The 17,326-nt window shown below is 62.8% G+C and overlaps 1 protein-coding gene across 1 annotated transcript; it reads right to left on the bottom strand.

Moving 5' to 3' along the window:
• Positions 1–5,359: 5,359 nt before the first annotated feature.
• On the bottom strand, positions 5,360–15,829 carry LOC134140138 (maestro heat-like repeat-containing protein family member 2B). Its single transcript, XM_062575002.1, has 35 exons — positions 15,805–15,829; positions 15,390–15,529; positions 15,112–15,234; positions 14,698–14,863; positions 14,448–14,546; positions 14,165–14,271; positions 13,757–13,900; positions 13,496–13,588; positions 13,240–13,309; positions 13,014–13,127; positions 12,766–12,839; positions 12,554–12,673; positions 12,310–12,417; positions 11,990–12,149; positions 11,581–11,621; positions 11,130–11,274; positions 10,863–10,915; positions 10,525–10,632; positions 10,273–10,392; positions 9,975–10,070; positions 9,686–9,838; positions 9,242–9,364; positions 8,951–9,021; positions 8,632–8,767; positions 8,408–8,503; positions 8,122–8,226; positions 7,806–7,929; positions 7,463–7,572; positions 7,168–7,323; positions 6,917–7,071; positions 6,642–6,804; positions 6,180–6,346; positions 5,773–5,910; positions 5,454–5,576; positions 5,360–5,363 (listed from the first exon to the last, which is right to left on the bottom strand). The coding sequence occupies exons 1-35, from the start codon at positions 15,827–15,829 to the stop codon at positions 5,360–5,362; spliced, it is 3,930 nt and encodes a 1,309-aa protein (XP_062430986.1).
• Positions 15,830–17,326: the final 1,497 nt, after the last annotated feature.

Genomic DNA, 17,326 nt, shown 5'->3' with positions numbered 1-17,326 from the left:
CTCTTGTGGCTACAGGCCACCTGGTCAGGAAGAGGAAGTCAATGAGGCCTGCTACAGACAGCTGGAAGTAGGCTCACCATCACAGGTTCTGGTTCTCATGGGGGATTTCAACCACCCTGATATCTGCTGGAAGGACAACACAGCTGGGCACAGAGTGTCCAAGAGGCTCCTGCAGAGCACTGATGATAACTTTTTGACACAGGTGGTGGAGGAGTCAAGGAAGAGATGTATTCTGCTGGACTTTGTAGTATGCAAAAAAAGAAGAACTGGATGGAGATGTGAAGGTTGGGAGCAGCCTTGGCTGCAGTGACCATGAGATGGTGGAGTTCAGGGTCCTGCAAGAAGGAAGCCAGGCAATAAGTAGGATCTCAACTCTGGACTTCAGGAGAGCAAGCTTTGGCCTCTTCAGGGACCTCCTTGGAGGAATCCCATGGGTCAGGGCCCTAGAAGGAAGGGAGGTCCAAAAGAGCTGATTAATATTCAAGTGTCACTTCCTCCAAGCTCAAGAGCAGTGCGTCCCTATGAGGAAAAAGTCAAGCAAAGGGAGCAGGCAACCTGCAGGGATGTGGAAGGATCTCCTGTCAAAACTCCAGCAGAAGAAGGAAGTAGACAGGATGTGGAAGAAGGGACAGGCCACTTGGGAGGAATATAGGAAGTCTATCAGAGTATGCAGGGATGTGGCGAGGAAGGCTAAAGGCTATGTGAAATTAAATCTGGCAAGTGATGTCAAGGACACCAGGAAGGGCTTCTTCCAAGGCATCAGTAGCAAAAGGAAGAGAAGGGAAAATGTGGGGTCGTTGCTGAATGGTGTGGGGGCCCTGGTGATGAAGGATACAGAGAAGGCAGTTCCTGAATGCTGCCTTTACGTCTGTAATGCAGTCTTTACTGCTAAGGGCAGCTCTCAGGAATCTCAGAGCCTGGAGACAAGGGAGAAAGTCTGGAGAAAGGAAGACTTTCCCTTGGTTGAGGAAGATCAGGATAGAGATCATTTAGGCAAACTGGACCCCCACAAATCCATGGGCCCCAATGGGATGCACCCACAAGTGCTGAGGGAGCTGGTGGATGTCACTGCAAGGCCACACTCCACCACCTTGGAAAGGCCATGGAGAACGGGAGAGGTGCCTGAGGACTGGAAGAAAGCCAATGTCACTGCAGTCTCCAAAAGGGCAAGAAGGAGGATTCAGGAAACTACAAGTCAGTCAGCCTCACCTCCATCCCTGGAAAGGTGATGGGACAGCTCCTCCTGGATGTCATCTCTAAGGAAGTGGAGGAAAAGAAGGTGATCAGGAATAGCCAGCATGGATTCAGCAAGGAGGAATCCTGCTTAACCCATCTGACAGCCTTCTGTGGTGGGATGACTGGCTGGGTAGCTGAGGGGAGAGCAGTGGACATTGTGTACCTTGACTTTAGCAGGGCTTTTGACACCGTCTCTCACAACCTCCTCCTCATTGTACCTCTGTTTGTAGCCCCCCAAAGCACAGGACTTGGCCTTGCTTTTGGACCCCAAAAATGCAGGTCTCAGGAATGTACTTGGTGAATGTACTTTCCAAACAGGGATGAAGCCTCCATTGGCGGCTCCAGAAATGCAGTCCTTAGCCTCTGCATTTAGTCTCCGCAGCAGCCAACCTCGGTTCCATTTTATCCCTGAGCCAGTAATGAGCTCTTGTGGCCAGGAAGGCTGATGGTATCCTGGGGTACTGCCAGCAGGTCAAGAGAGGTGATCCTGCCCTCTACTCAGCCCTGGTGAGGCCACATCTGGAGCCCTGTGTCCAGTTCTGGGCTCCCCAGTACAAGAATCAAAGAATCATAGATTCAGGAAAGTTGGAAGGGACCTGTGGAGATCATCTAGTCCGACCTCCCTGCTCAGCAGGGTCACCCAGAGGGATCTTACCAATGCCTACAAATATCTGAAGAGAGGGTGTCAGGGGGATGGGGCCAGACTTTTCAGTGGAGCCCAGTGACAGGACAAGAGGCAACAGGCACAAACTGAAACAGGATGTTCCAGCTGAACACAAGGAAAATCTTCTTTGCTCTGAGGGTGACAGAGCACAGGAACAGGTTGCCCAGAGAGGTTGTGGATTCTCCTTCACTGGAGATATTGAAAACCTGCCTGGACATGATCCTGCGCAACGTACTCTAGGTGACCCTGCCTGAGCAGGGGGTTGTGCTAGATGATCTCCAGAGGTCCCTTCCAACCTCAACCGTTCTGGGATTCTGTGAACACTGAAGCAGCGAGTGACGGGCACATAAATATTGAAGTGAGGGTTTTGCACCAGTGCACGAATATTGAACCAAGCGCATGAATATGAAGCAGTGACAAACGTACCAACATTGAAGTTGCGATGAGCAAAGAGCTTGTGAATGTTCAATGCAGTTGATTAATGAGCTTGTGTCCATGGCACCAAACTCACTGACTGGTTATGTAGTACTGAAAGTGCTGTACAGGTGCTGACGGATTAGTGAGTAGACGCTGAATCACTGTGACTCATTGAGCACTCGGTTGGTGTTGAGCAACTGGCTTATCAATATTCAATCAGTAATGACTCCCTGGTCAATGTGGATTCAATACCTATAAGCTAACTGTTTAATTAGTAGTGAAAATCTTGTGCAAACGCTGACTGATTAGTTTCTGTATGTTGAATCCCTGCTGGCTAACTGAACTAACTGAGCAAGTAGCTTATGAATATTGGATCGATACTGACTCACTCGTCAGTACTGATTCAGTACCTATAAGCTAACTGGTTAATTAGCGTTGAAACCATGGCCTAACAGCTGGATAAAGACTGGACCCAGAAGATGGTGCCCCCCCCCCCTTCCCAAAAGCATGTTCGTGTCAGAAACTCTCTCAGACGTGAGGTTCAGCCTGGTGCTTGCCGTCTCCTGCCCTCAGGGCCCTTGCACACAGATCCCCACAGCAGTCGACCTCAGCTTCGTTTCACCCCTTAGCCAGCAATATGCCCTTGTGGCCAGGAAGGCCAGTGGTATCCTGGGGTGCACTAGGAAGAGTGTTGCCAGCAGGGCAAGGGAGGTGATCCTGCCCCTCTACTCATCCCTGGGGAGGCCTCATCTCGAGTACTGTGTCCCGTTCTGGGCTCCCCAGGATAAGAGAGAGTTGGAGCTACTGGAGGGAGTCCAGCGTGGGGCTATGAAGATGATGAGGGGACTGGAGCACCTTTCCTAAGAGGAATGGCTGCGAGAGCCAGGCCTGTTCAGCCTGGAGAAAAGCCTGAGAGGGATGTTACCAACGCCTGCAGATATCTGAGGGGAGGGTGCCAAGGGGATGGGGCTGGACTTTTCAGTGGAGCCCAGTGACAGGACAACAGGCAATGGGCACAAATCGAAACACAGGAAGCTCCAGTGAGATATGAGGAAAACTTCCTTTATTGAGACTCCTTTCAGGCTGGCTCGCACGGATGCAGCTTTATAGCTCTGCTGCCCCGGGCTGCCGGGTTCCCACGGCTGCTGCCCGCCGTGCACGGGGTGACCGATTGCACCGCTGCCTCTGCCGAGCTGCAATGACACCGATGCCGCGGGAAGGCACCATGGGCGACCGGCCGTGACACCCCAGCGCTCCGCGGCAGCACCCGGGTCTGTGCCAGCCCCCTCCCTGCATCCCGGCTGCCGCGGGCACTGCCGGTGCCTCCCAAGCCCGCGGGGTGGCCACTCGGCCGCCGGCACCTACCTCCCCACCGCGACGCCGGGTCCTGCCGCTGCGGCCTCTCGGCTGGCGCCGCATTCATCAGGAGGCCTGGCACGGGGATGTCATCGTCAGGGCCCGGCCCCGATGCCAACCCCGATTCCCCATTTCCGGCCCTGACCCGACCCGGGGATGCGGCCAGAGCAGCGCCGGAGCCCGGCGCTGCCTCTCACCCAGGATGCGGACGGCTGCCTCCTGCGGCGCCTGGCAGCTCCCCGTGCAGCAGCTCTGGGCCATGTGGCAGAGGCTCTCCAGCAGTGCGGGGCAGTCTCGGGCCTGGGGCAACGCAGGGGCAAGGGAGATCGTCTCGAGCTCCTGGCACCCCTCTGTGCCCCCGCACCCACCCAGGCGGCCCAGCGGTGCGGGAGCCATGGGGCAGGCGGCCATGCAGGGCCATGGCTGTGGCACAGAGCTCGCTCGCTCGCTTGCTCACTCACCAGGTGCCTGCAGAGCTCATCCTGCAGCTCGGCGGCGCTCAGCCCAGTGCTGGCGGCCACGCGACGTCGCACCCTCTCTGATGCCAGGAATGGGGCACACCGGTGCAGGGCCATCTTGCACGCCTGTGAGAGAGCACCGGCCTGGTCGCGGGGACACCGCGCGCCTGCCCGGGACCACGGCAGGCACCTGCCCCCTCCTGGCCCCGCTCCCCGCCGGGTGCCCCCCAGCACTTCCCAGGTCCCCAGTGACCCCAGGACCAAGCCCCCCCCCCGGCCCCAGTGCTCCTCCCCGTGGCTCTGCAGCATGCTCGAGGCTCTTACATCACGGACTGCCGGTGCCGGGTCCCCGAGGTGCAGCACCAAGCTGGGGAACGATGCCTCCACCTCCCTGCTGAAGAATGACCTCCTCCCTGAGGCAGAGGCGGAGGCGGCCAGGGCGCCATAGAGGGTGAAGGCTGAGCAGCGCAGGGCTTCTTCCTCCTGCAATGAAAAAGCCCGCCGGGCCGGCTGCTAGTGAGGCCATCGCATGCCAGGACCCAGCGGGGCGCTGCCCGTGGGGGATGCGCCCCCACGACAGCTCCTGCCCCGAACGAGAGCTAGCGGCTCCACTCACCGCTCCCCAGAAGGCTCGGCTGGACCTGGTGACCTCTTCAAAGGCCGAGCCTATGGCCCTGGCCACCAGCGGCCCTAGCACTTTCGCCAGCGCCAGCAGGCTCTCGGCTGCCACCTCCACGCTGGCCCCGTCCTCCAGGCCCCCGCGTAGCACTGCCACCACGGCTGCCCCGTGCCTCTGCAGCTGCAGAGCGATGGGCGCATGAGCCACTCGCTGCTGCTGCCTCTTGCTGCAGCTCTGCGCCTCGGCGCCCAGGCCAGCGCTTCCCACAGCCAGCCCAGAGCAGACCCCAGCCCGGGAGCCCCCACCGGCACCCAGCAGCCCTCTGCCGCCTTGCTGGCACGGGAGCGAGGAGTGCCACCTCCACAGGGCCCCGTGACGGCCTCTGCTCCTCTCTCCGGCTCCTCGAGGGGCCCTGGGAGGCTCTCGAGCTCGGGCTGTGCTCAGAGCCCAGCAAAGTCAGCCTCACCTTCACCGGTGCTCCGCTTGCCGCGTTGCCCAGGCCTCTCATTGCCATCTGCTGCACGGCGCTGACGGGGTCGCGCGCCCTCGCCGCAAAAGCCTCTAAGAGGGGCTTCAGCAGCTTTCTCTCCTCCACTAGCCGGTCCTTCATCAGCTGCAATCGAGCAACGGGGCCACTCGCATTGGCTGTGATTCATGCCGGGCGAGACAGGCATAGGAACCCCCCCCCAAACCCCTGCCCCACCGCTGCCTCACCTCAGCAAAGAAAGCTGTGGCCGTGAGCCGCAGGTTTGCTGAGCACGAGTCCAGCCAGGTGGAGAGGTTCTGCAGCAGGCGCGGTGGGACAAGCTCCGCGCGGAGCAGCACGCTGTGCACACAGCACCAGCAGGCTGGTGAGGCACCGGCACGCGGGCTGGCCGCGGGCCGCGACTCCCAGCTTCTCCCACTGCGACGCGGACGCCGCTCTGCACCTCAGCAGAACTGCTGGGAGCACAGGAAGCCCCCGGCAGCCCTTTCCCCAGGTGCAGGCCCCGTGATGGGGCAGGACACCTGGGGGCTCTCACCTCGCCAGAAGACACACGCCAGCGCTGTGAGCCTGGGGCTCGGCCAGGGACGCCCATGCTCCCTGCTCCCGGAGCAGCCGAAGCCACCGCTCCTCCAGGCACTTGGAGAGCACCAGCTCCAGCACCTCCACAAACAGCCTGCAGAAAAACCCAAAGAAAGTGCCAGGCGCAGTAGTCTGAGGAAAGATTGCCCATCAGCAGAGCCCCATGATGGCCCCCTGCTGCAACACGGGGCCTACGGGCAGCAACAGCCACACTGCGGCCATATCCCCAGGTGCTGCCCTGCAGTGACCAGTCCCCTCTCCCCACAGAGGCAGCCCAGCGCCAGCGGGACAGTCAGCCACAGATCGCCTGAGCAAAGCCCGCAGGCACAGGCCAGCCTGCCCCCTGCCCCTGCCGCTCCTTACCTGCCTGACGTGTCGGAGCTCTCGGGCTCCCTGAGGGACGGTTCCATCTCCTCCCGCAGCGTCTCACTGACCTGCCCCAGGAGGCTGGGAAGCAGGTCAGGAAGCAGGTGCTGGACCAGCCCCTCGCTCTGCAGCACTGACACCATCTCACAGAGGGCGCGGATGATCTACAGAAAAATTCAGCCAGCAATCGCATGGTAAAACCAGGGCTTGTCCCACTGGCCACGTCCCCCTGATGGCTGGGGCAGCTCTTACTGTCTCCGCTTCTCACTGCAGCGACAGCCTTGCGGCCCAGCACTGGCAACTGTCCCAGTTCCCCACACCACTAACGCTGCCACTGTCCCAGCACAGCATCCGCGAGGCACCACAGGTGCTCGCAAAGAGCACAAAACCCCCTCGCACTAAAGCACCGGTTGGAAAGCAGGTGCAAAGCAGCGCTAATGCCGCTGCAGCTGACCGTACCGTGTGAGGCTCCAGGGCAGCCTGGCTGCTGCCCAGCTCCCGAGCGCAGCACTCGCTCCCCTGGCTGCTGTCTCCGGCTGCCCTTAACTTTTCAGTTAAGCGCTCCAGGATTGGGTATCCCAGAGCGCTTCTCCCTAGGCTCCTCCACACTTCCACTGTGTTGCTGCAAGGGAACAGACACTCACCCGTGAGCCCGCATCCTCGGGAACCTGCAATGACCTCATGAGAGGCCAAACACTGGGTGTGACAGCAGAGGGGAGGGCAAGCGCAGAGACCTGTCCATGGGCAGACACCTCTGGAGGAGACTGTCAATCACCGGTTCCTGGTGGCAGCGGGCCAGGATGAACATCGCTCGCAGCACAAAGCACCTGCGGGTGCTCTGCTGGGTGCTCTGCAGGCAGGTGCAGAGGATGGTGACGAGTTCAGGTACCTGAAAGGAGGAAGGCGACAAAGAACAGCTCAGCACATCCTTGGGGGCCAACAGCCGAAAGCAGACAAGGGTGAGCACAAAGAATGCCTCTCCCACCTCCTCCTGGAATATTTGCTCTCCGCAGTCCCCCAGGAAGGTGAGTGCCCACCGCCCAGCAGCCCACGCGCGCACGGGCCTGGTGCACTGCAGGCTCTCCATGACAGTGTCCATGAAGTCTGCAGCCTGGCCTTGGGGGACATGCTTGCAAACCAGCTGGGGAGAAATCAGAAACACAAGCGATCTCATCACAAGTGGCTCAGATGCAAAACGCACACCCTGACAGCAGCACTCTCACACACACGTGCAAGCGCACACACCATGACCCCCAGCCCACTTTTCGGGGGCTCATTACCTTTGCGATGTTGGTAGAGGTGGCCAGCAGAGAGTCGGGGGCGACGGCGTTGAGCCTCTCCCGCAGGTACCCGATCTCGTTAGTGCACGGCGCCACGTCCGTGGTCTCAGCTGGAGCCAGGAGAAGGGAGTCATGGTGGGGAGCCAACATGCGGCCCCGCAGGCAGCAAGGGGAGGACCCGAGGGAGGGCAGCGAAGGCCACGCGAAGGCAGGGTCCCCCAAGGTGGCACAGCAGGTTTGTGAGCTAGGCGAGGGGCCAGCCGTGGAGGGGGACAATCCCTGGCGTAGGGACGACGTGCAGCCCTGAGACAGCAGCGGGGACCGCTCTGCCCGCTCTCCTCACCTCCGATTTGGAGCAGGTGGCCGAGGCAGGTGGCTGCCCGCCAGCGGGACGCAGCTGAGGCATCACAGGTCAGAGGCCCCAGTAGTCCCGCCAGGGAGCCGAACTGCTCGCAGGCGCGGCCTCGCTGTGGGAGCAAGAGGCAGGCGAAGAGGTCACCGGCAGCCCTGCGGCTGCTCGCCCTCTCCCAGCCGTGCTGCCCCCCAAGCCGTGGCCGAGCTGGGGGGGAACAAGGGGCCGCCCCACAGCCCCAGGGGACCCGAAATCCGGCACGCACCCCCCCCACGCAGAGCTCCCTGTGCATGGGGTCCCCGCTCACCCCATGCTCGCGTTGCTCCTCATGAGCACCCAGCAGCTGAACGCACACCTGCAGGGCCCTCTCCCGCTCGCACTCCTCGGCTGAGGCGAGCCAGTGCCGCAGGACCTGGCACGGGCAGACATGTCTCACCGTGGGTGTCCTTCTGCCCTGCACCCCTCGCCGGCACCCTGCCTTCCTGGGCAGGGAGCCCCTTTCCCACAGGGACCTCCTCACTTCGGGGTCTCACTGCTGGCAGCACTGGCTTGTGCTGCGCCCCTCGCTCGCAGCTGCGTCTGGGGACTCTCACCTGTACCACGTCCTCGAAGCAGATGGGGGCCGGCTCTTCCCGCAGAAGGGTTCTCATGAGCTGGCCCAGCGCCCGCAGGGATGGCGCCTGCACACCCTGGCACCAGAAAGTGGGGTTGAGGCCGGGCACCCCATGGGAACGCCAGCACAGCCAGCGGCTGCTGCAGTGCGGGGCGCCCGGAGCTGAGCCCCACTGAGGGGCGGCCCAGAGGGGCCGGTGCCTACCGGTGCCACTGGAGCAGCCGCTGCCGCCTCCCCTCTCGCCTCCATCTGCTCTGGGTGACGGAGGCACACGACGCCCCGGCAGCACTGAGCCAGGAGGCTGCATTTTTCCTCCCTGCTCAGACGGGGCTTCAGCTTGCTGCCAGGAGAAACAAGTTAGAGAAGCCTGAGAGGAGGCTCACTCGCACTCTCCAGAGCGAGGCAAAGGACAACTGCCTTTGGCCCCATCGACAGCCCCAAATTCAACGTCTGCAGCCCCAGCCAGAGCCGCCAGCTGTGCTGCAACACGCAGCAACTGCCGCAGCCCCGGGATAGACCCTACCTCAACTGCTCCACAGCCATGAGGGCCCGGGGCTGCACTGGGGACTCCTGGGGCTCCTCCTGCATCACCTCCTGCAAGGCACAGGGAGACACGTGCAAGGTGGGCAGCGGGCAGGGGCACAGGAGAGCCCTCCTGCCCGCCCCGGCCAGGGGCTCTGCTGCCAGACCCTACAGGCACCGGCCCCGCAGGATGAGGTGGCTGCTCCCTGCCTCAGGACTCCCCACAAACCCCACTCACCCCACTGCAGAGCCTAAAACTCCCCAGGTGACAGCCCCAGCTCTGGGCACTCACCAGCAGCATCTGCAGAAGCTCCCGCTTGCAGCACAGCTCGAACCTGGGGCTGGCGTCTGCAGCCTGGATGGCAAGGCTGATCTCAGTTACGCTCTGCACCAGGGAGAGCTTCAGCTGCGCGTCCTGATGCCAGGGGAGAAAAACAGGCTTTGAGCTTTGCCGAGGGCAGAAAGAGCAGCAGGGCCGGGGGGAATCTGCCTCCACATACAGCACAGGGAGGAGGACACTGCAGAGAACACTGGGGAGCCCCACAGACCCCAGCTTGGCACCTGTGCCCCAGCAAGGAGACCTCTCTGCCCTCCCAGGAATAAGCCTCCCAGGTGGAGGGAAGCAGCTGTCCTGGCCGGAAAGACCCCACAGTCCCTGCCCCAGGGCAGCAGGGCGAGCGCATGGGAAGGGCGAGGAGGCCCCCGTCTGGCTCTGCCCCACACCCTGAGCACCCACCTGGCAGCCCTCTCGGTAGAGCTGCAGGACGTTCCCCACGATGTCTCTCTCCACGTGGGTGAGCAGCTGCTCCCTGGGGGCGCGCAGCGCCATCCGGCCGTAGATCACCATGAGCGTCGCACGAGCAGCGCGGTTCCTCAGTGCGTGGCTCTGCTGCGGGTCGCCGGAGAAGAGCTGAGATGTCAGCCCGCAGCCCCGCTGTGCCCGGGGCTCTGTGCGCTCCTGCAGCAGGAGCTGCCCCGCGCCTGACCTCCCGGCAGCTCCCCACAGTGACACCCCGGACCTTTACCTTCCGGTGTTTCAAGGTCCCCGTGAATTGCTGCACTGAGGACAATGCCAGCTGGAAGTGGCTCTCGGCGCAGCGGGACACAACCGAAACGATTCCCTGCAACAGAGTAGAAATGGGGAGTTGCTCCAAGCCCACCCCCCAGGCCTGGCTAGCTCCATCGGCCAGGCAGGACCTTTCCCCAGGGAAACGGCTGCAAACAGTACACGAGTAAGGGCTGGAGCAGGGCACGCAGAGTCCCTCTGCTCCAGGGACACGCAGGGGACTCGCGGGAAAGCAGGGCGCCAGGAAGAAACCTCACCTGTGCCTCCCACAGCTCCAGGAAGTCGGTTGCTTCCAGATGTTGCAGGGTCTGCTCTCGCACGTGGCGCAGACACCCACAAGCTGCCAGGGCCGTGCCGAGAGCCTTGTAGAGGAACCGCTGCAAGAGGAGAGGCCGGGCCCCGGCCACGGTGAGCTGTGGCAGATGACCGCCGCCAGCCCTCGCCCCGGCCTGAGCCTCCCAGGCTCTGCCGCTGCAGCCCTCGGGGCGCGCCGCCGCCAGGGCACAGACCTTCTCCCAGGACAGGCGGGGAGAGCCACCCAGCTGCCGGCTCAGCTCCCGGCTCAGCTCCACGGTCCAGGCCTCGCTGGCGATGACCTCCAGCGACGCTCGCAGGAACTGGGGTGCAGCGGGAGGTGAAGCAAACACCCCCCCTGCCTCGGCCAGGGCCTTTGGCACAGCCAAGCGGCCCCGGAGACCGTCGGGGCAGAGCTCCCCCTCCCGACAGCCTGTCTGCCACCCGCCCCTCTGGCAGCCTGCCTCTGGCTCTTCCCCAGCCCCCAGCTTCCTGCACCACTTGTCCCGCCCCTGTCTGCCCCATGCAGCTGGGCCCCACAGGGACGCTGTACCTTCAGCAGGAGGCTGTCCCACTCGGCCCTGTCCAGGAAGCCGGCGGTTGTTCCTGCAAAGCCCATGGAAGCAAAACCCTCACCGTTACTCCAGCAAATGCGGCAGCAGAGCCCGGGCAGCTGCTTTGCAGCCCGAAGCCCCAAAGCCTCAGCCCAGTGGGCTGATGAGTGCTGGCAAACGTGGCACCGTTGCCTGCCAGGCTGGGGAGCTGCAGGCATTCTGCTGCGCCTTTGGCCCCCAGCCTCCGCCTCCCGCCCGCACTTTACCTGCCAGGTGCTGCAGCAGCAGGGGGATCTCTGTGGCCCAGCTCGCCCCCACGGCTCTGTGGATCGTGCCACAGAGCACCTGCAGCAGCTGCAGGGCTGCGGCTCCATGGCCACCGCCTGTGTGTGGAGCCACAGCTGCCACCACCTAGGCCGGGGTGGGAGAGAGAGACACACTGGTGCCTGCCCCAGGAGCCACGGCTGCCCCGCGGGCAGGCAGGCAGGGAGGGCAGCGCTGCCCTGGCCAGCAGCAGGCAGACGATGGCTTTGGCTGGGTGCTGCCGTCCCCTGGGAGCAGCCGGAGCCCCCCGACGGGCAGGGAGGCTCAGGCACCCTCTACCATGCTCCTGCCTCCTCCTCCCGGGGTGCCCAGCACCAGCTGCAGCACCATCTCTCCGGGCTCTCCCCTCACCCCGGCCACAGAAGCTCCTTCCCCGGGGGCCCCGGTACTCACCAGCAGACGAGCCAGCAGGGCTTGGGGAGCCGGCAGAGGGGCTGCAGGCACAAGGAAAGGCTGTGTTAGACGCCCAGCTCGCGCCACGTCCCACATCCCCGTGCAGGGCTGAACAGCACCCTGGTCGCGCCGCCTCCCCACCAGGCCTGAACAGCCGTGCTGAATGGCTGCTGGCTAAGCAGGCCTGGCATGGCAGGAACAAGCCCCCAGACCCCCGCGAGAGCTGGGCACAGCAGCCAGGGAAGCGGCTCGTGGGGCACAGCCATCATGCCCAGCAATGGGCACTGCTCTGCCCTGTGCTGCCCCAGCCCTCCTGCGTGGGGGGCTGGCAGGGGATGCAGGGACATGCACTGCCTCCCCCCCCCCCCAGCCGGCCTGGCACAGCGTGCTGCGACTTTCTGCTCCCCACCTGGCTCTGCAGGCTTCAGGGCCTCGGGCGCCGCCTTCTCTTCCTCGCCCTCTGTTCTCTCTGCTCTCTCGGCCAGGGCACGCAGGCAGCGGCACAGCGGGACCAGCATGCCCGTATACTCAGCTGGCACCACATACTGCAGCAGCCTCGGCCACAGGAGCTGCGGGCAAGAAGCAGCCCGTTCGGCACGCTGCCATTTCCGCCTCTGCATCCCAGGTCCCCCGTCACTGCCACTTCTCTGGCCCCGGCCCAGCCCCTCGGCCTCGCTCCTTCCCAGCTTTTCTGGCTAAGCTGGGGTGCATGGGCCGAGGACAACTCACCTTGGCCACCGCTCCGGCAGATACGTCCAGTGAGCCCAGGACGTGGGCGCAGAGGCGCTGAACAGTCCTCTCTTCCCACACTTCCACCACCGAAAGTTTTCCTGTTGCCTGTGAGACCGAGGTGGGAAACACCCGTCAGTGCCCCTTGCCAGGCCCCACAGTGCACACCATGGGGAGGTGCCCCCACGGCGACCTCGGCCCTGGCGGCACAGGATGCAGGCCCGGTGCCGCGCTCTGCCCTTACCAGTCTGCCCGAGGCCCGGCTGAACTCGCCGAAGAGGTGCCCCACCACGTCCCACGCCGAGCAGCCCGGGGCGCTGGAGTGCAGCAGCTCCCCGAGGAAACGCAGCACTGCCTTCCTCACCTGCAGGCACGGCGAGGCTGCAGCCATGGCACCAAAGGGCCCAAAGCCCCAGGGAAACTGCCCTTGCCCCAGCCTGGCCCCCACCAGCTCACCTGGGCTGCAGGGTCGTGGCACACAGACTGCACCAGCTTGGTGAACAGGGGCAGCTTCTCTCTCACATCGGGGGCTGCAGGAGACAAGGAGAGGCAGGCGCTGAGGCTGAGCCCCCGTTTTCGCAGGAACTCAACACGGCTCCCCAGCTTTCCCCACACAAGCGGGACAGAAAAGGGGGCCAGGCTGCACATCAGAGGAAGCGGCAGCATTCCAGGGAGACGATGTTTCTCCAGCCCGGCTTACTGACCGTCACAGCGGACAAGAGCTTGCAGCATTTCCACGGCTGCCACGCGATCGACCTTGTTCCCGGTCCTGAGCTTATAGTACAGGAACACGATGGTCTCCTCCGGGCAAATTCGGGCTGCGGGGAAGAGATCACGCTCAGTATCAGTGACCAGCATCTTCCCACACAGGCAGGCCTGTGAGAGAGCTGCCAGGATGCAGCGGCGCGGCGCCGGTTCTTCTCTCCTCACCCTGCAGCACCATGCAGTGGCACAACTCTGCTCGGTGCCCTGGGCTGGGCGGCTCCATCTCATCGCAGAGCTGCGAGAACAAGGCACGTTTCAGGGAAAGCCACATCGGCGGGCAGAGGGATGGAAAAGCACCCATGCTGTCAGCGCTCATCTGGTGGGCAGCTCTGGACATGGACCCACGGCCAAAGCCCAGAGCTCTGGGCACATGCAGGGCTGCGCAGCAGCTCCAGGGCAGCAGTGTGATGTCAGGCCTTACCTGCTCGTGCACAGCCGCGATGACAGCCAGAATCTTGGCTCGGGGCACCTGGGCCTGAACATCCATCACGGCCCACAGGAAATAGCTGAGACTCTGCATGGGAGCAGGAGAGGGAGAGGGCAGCTGTCACCGCGAGCCCCAGGCCCCCAGTCCCTGTTCCTGCTCGAAGGGCCTTGGCTCCTCCCGGCACCCCGCAGCTCCCCGATGCCTCGCGGCACCTGCTTGGTCCCTGGCTGCGCCGTGCCCCGCAAGATGCCTCACCCTGGTCACCCCTGAGGGGTCCTGGACTTCTCGGTATTGGTGCAGCAGCCAGAGAAGCTGCTCCCAGGCATGTTGGTGGTGCTCCTCCGCGTGCAGCAGGACACCCATCATAACAGCCATCGCCCTCAGCATGGCCTGCTTGCCCTGTTGAGCGAGGCAGGGTGACATGCCATGTCGAGGCCACGGGTCCCTCCAGTGCTCGCCTGCCCCAGACACCAGTCGGCCCTTCCCGCATGGGGCTTTCCCTTCCCCGGCACCCCTGGCCACATGGGCTGGCTCGCCAGCACAGGGAGTGTTTCCTCCCAGCACCAAGCCCACCCCGCTGGCTGGCCCCAGCATTCAGGCCAGAGCAGCAGCACTCACCTCCTCCTCCTTGCAGCTCTGCCAGCTCCTGCCCGCGTAGCAGACAAGCGAGTAAACAGGGGCGCAGAGCTGGGCGGCCCCCAGGTGAGGGAAGTCGCATTTCTCCCGTTGGCGGAGGTATGCGCTGATCCCGCTGCACCACTGCTCCACAACTGCAGCACAGCAAGGGACACGGGGTGGTGACAAAGGCTCTGACCGGCGCGACACCTTGCTCAGCCCAGCCGTGGTGCCCTGAGAGCCTGGCGACGCACCCCCTCCCCTTCCCGACCCCCACCTCTGTCCCCATCCCTTCCCCTCCCCGCGGCCCTGCCGTGGCGCCAGCACTCACCGCCACAGACGGCGCACAGCATCCGGCTGCTCCCCGCTGTGCTCAGCACGCCGCGCAGGGCTGCCAGCGTCTTTCCCGCGAAGGGCACGCACTGCAGGGCTGTCGAGAGGGCAGGGGTGGGAGGCCTCAGTCACTAGAGACGCTGCAGCCTGGCACAGGGCTGCACCGGGGCAGGGGGACGGGAGAGCTGCCACAGCCCCAGGGAAGCCCTGGTGCAGGGAGGCTCAAGCCAGGGCCCCATGTGCCGTACCGTAGCGGATGGCCAGGTTGTGCAGAGTGTGGAGGACCAGCTCCACCGACATCTCCTCCAGGGCCTGGAGGTGGCCCTGCAGCACCGACACCACATCATGCAGGTGCCAGCGGGCCAGCGCCACCAGGACGTCACTCGCCGCCATCCTCACGGCGGCCGTCGTGTCCTAGAAGACAGCAGCCGGCGTGTGGCAGCAGCATGGCCAGCTCAGCTGGCTCCTGCGCTCAGCCGCCGGGCAGGACGCACAACCCACAGCCCAGCTCCCGCTGTCCCTTGTGCACACAGCCCACAGCTGCCTCTCTGGGCAGCTCCAAGTCACCACCTCGAGCCCCGCCGGGCGCATGCTGAAGCCTCTGCCCAGGCTGGCTGGGCTGGGCGCCCGTGTCCGGGTCGCCTCTGTGAGAAGGAGCTCACCTGGGCCACGCGCAGGTCCTGGGCTGCCAGTGCTATGGCTCTGCCTGCGACAGAGCTCTGCAGGTCGCTCTCGTCGCCCCACAAGACGCTCTCCAGCTGGCGGTAGGCCTCTGCTCTGCCGCCCTGGGGACACACCGTGCACAACAGCCGTGGCACATGCTGCCCCATGGCAGCTCCGCCATGCTGACACCGGGCACCAGCACCCTGGCCCCAGGGACGCCGGGGCACCGCGGGAGCCCTCGAGACCCGTGCAGCCCCGTGGGATGCCCCCGCCTCACCTGAGCATCTTCCAACTGGTCCAGAAGAGAAATCACCACGGCGGCGAAGGTCGTGATGGCCGCAGGGACGGCCCCGACCACACTGCCACCATTCTCACCACGCGCAGGGCCAGACCGGGCACCCACGCCAGTGAAGAAACCTGCAAGGAAAACAGCGGAGGGTTTGCATTGCCCCAGGAGCTGTGGGGATGGGCCGCGGCTCGGGGCAAACATCTCCTGGCCGGAGCACGGGGCAGCAGGAGAGGCTGGCAGAGCCGGCTCCCCGCAGCCTGGGGAAGAGCCACCCTGGGCAGCTTGGCACCAGCCCCGAGCATGTGAGCCCAGCTCTCCCACGCCAGGAACACCGGTGCCGGCAGGTGCCCGTCACTGCAGCAGCAGGCCGGCAGCCGGGGCGCGAGCGCGGCGCCGGCCCCACCTCGGAGTGCTCGCAGCACCCCCATCGCGGCAGGACTCCCTGGATGGACACGCTGCTCCAACAGCACCTCCTCCCACGAGAGCCACGAGCCACTGAGCCAGCACTGGCTCCCCGAGGGAAAGGGGACCCCGGGGGCACTGTGACCCGCAGGGGTCCTGACGCCTCACAGAGGGCTGCCACCATCGCAGGGCCGGGGACCCCCCACGCCCCAAGTGTGGCCCTGCCTCAGGCTCCAAGGCTCACCGTCACTCCTCAGCCCTGGCTCTGAGCGGTGACCCTCTCCCCTCATCGTACGGGGGCAAGTGCTCCAACAGAGAGACCCCAGGAACCACCCGGGCCACTGCTCACATAAGCGCAGGGTCATTCGACGGTTTGGGGACTGATTACCTTTGGATGTGTTGAACTGAGATGGGTTTGGGAATTCTGCTTTGCCTTAACTTCCGCAGAAATAAATAAGCCTTTCCTAAAGCCAAGTGGAGTGTTGTTTTGTGACTCAGACTGCAGAAATCCAGCAATACCTGAGCAAAATAAAATTGTAATCACTGGTTCATTGCTGTTGCTCCTATCACCCATTCAAAGTGCCTCAGAGCTGCATCCTTTCCTCTGTCTGCTTTTCCCCTCAATCCCTAACCTCATCGCCATCCCACCAGTGAAATTCTCCTTTGGGAACAGTTAGAAAATTTAAGCTCTCCCTGCTCGCCCCATCAATCACCCCCTGCCCTGCAGGTGTTCATTTGGCAGAGACATAGCATTGCTCAAAGGGGCATTTAGTCCTGGGATGCACTGGGAATAGAAGGGACTGACCGGCGAGCTGCATCATTTGCCAAACCGCCTGCACTGGGGCATCTGAGCTTTCCTGGGAAGATGAAGCAGTGATTTATGAGGGACTTGTCTTCTATTAAAGAAAACAAAACCAGAAACAACCCCTGAATCTTTTGCTGGTTCACACAACTTGAGCCCAGAGGGGTTAGCACAAAACCGACAGGGCAGCACGTCTGTGCTTATTTTTCAAGCTTGCTCAGCATGTGAAAGGGAATATGTACCTTTAGGAAACCCCTCTCTTTTCATATAGGCTTTGAAAAAAGTCATCGATAAGTCAGTTGGGCAACTGATCACATGCAAAGCCCAGGAAGCAGAAAGATGTCTCATGTCTTGGGCCTCACGTAGAATGAAGTCTTTGTGTGGGGATACTTCAGCAACAGGAAGGATAGGAAAAAAGCATACCTAGAACATCTTTGAAGATGAGGATTTTCTGAGTTTTACCTAGCAAGATCTTACCCTGGTATCCTTGATTACAGTTTGTGAGGAAGTGAAATATGCCTTTGCTCTAATTAAGAGAGAAAAAGATCAGACTTTCTGTGTTTCCCTTCACAGGGGTTGGGGTGAGCCTGTCTCTGCAGAGTACAGTGGTGTGAATAAGTTGTGGGGCAGAGAAAGAGATTTGGAGACTTGTTGCATCTTTGCTGCTGCCTGGGCCATCTGAGGCAACTGCTCACCCTTACTCTGTGCTCTGGCCATGTCG

The sequence above is a fragment of the Rhea pennata genome, chromosome 4, assembly GCF_028389875.1.
Source record: "Rhea pennata isolate bPtePen1 chromosome 4, bPtePen1.pri, whole genome shotgun sequence".
NCBI classification, from domain to species: Eukaryota; Metazoa; Chordata; class Aves; order Rheiformes; family Rheidae; genus Rhea; species Rhea pennata.
This window is presented reverse-complemented; position numbering and strand designations above follow the sequence as displayed.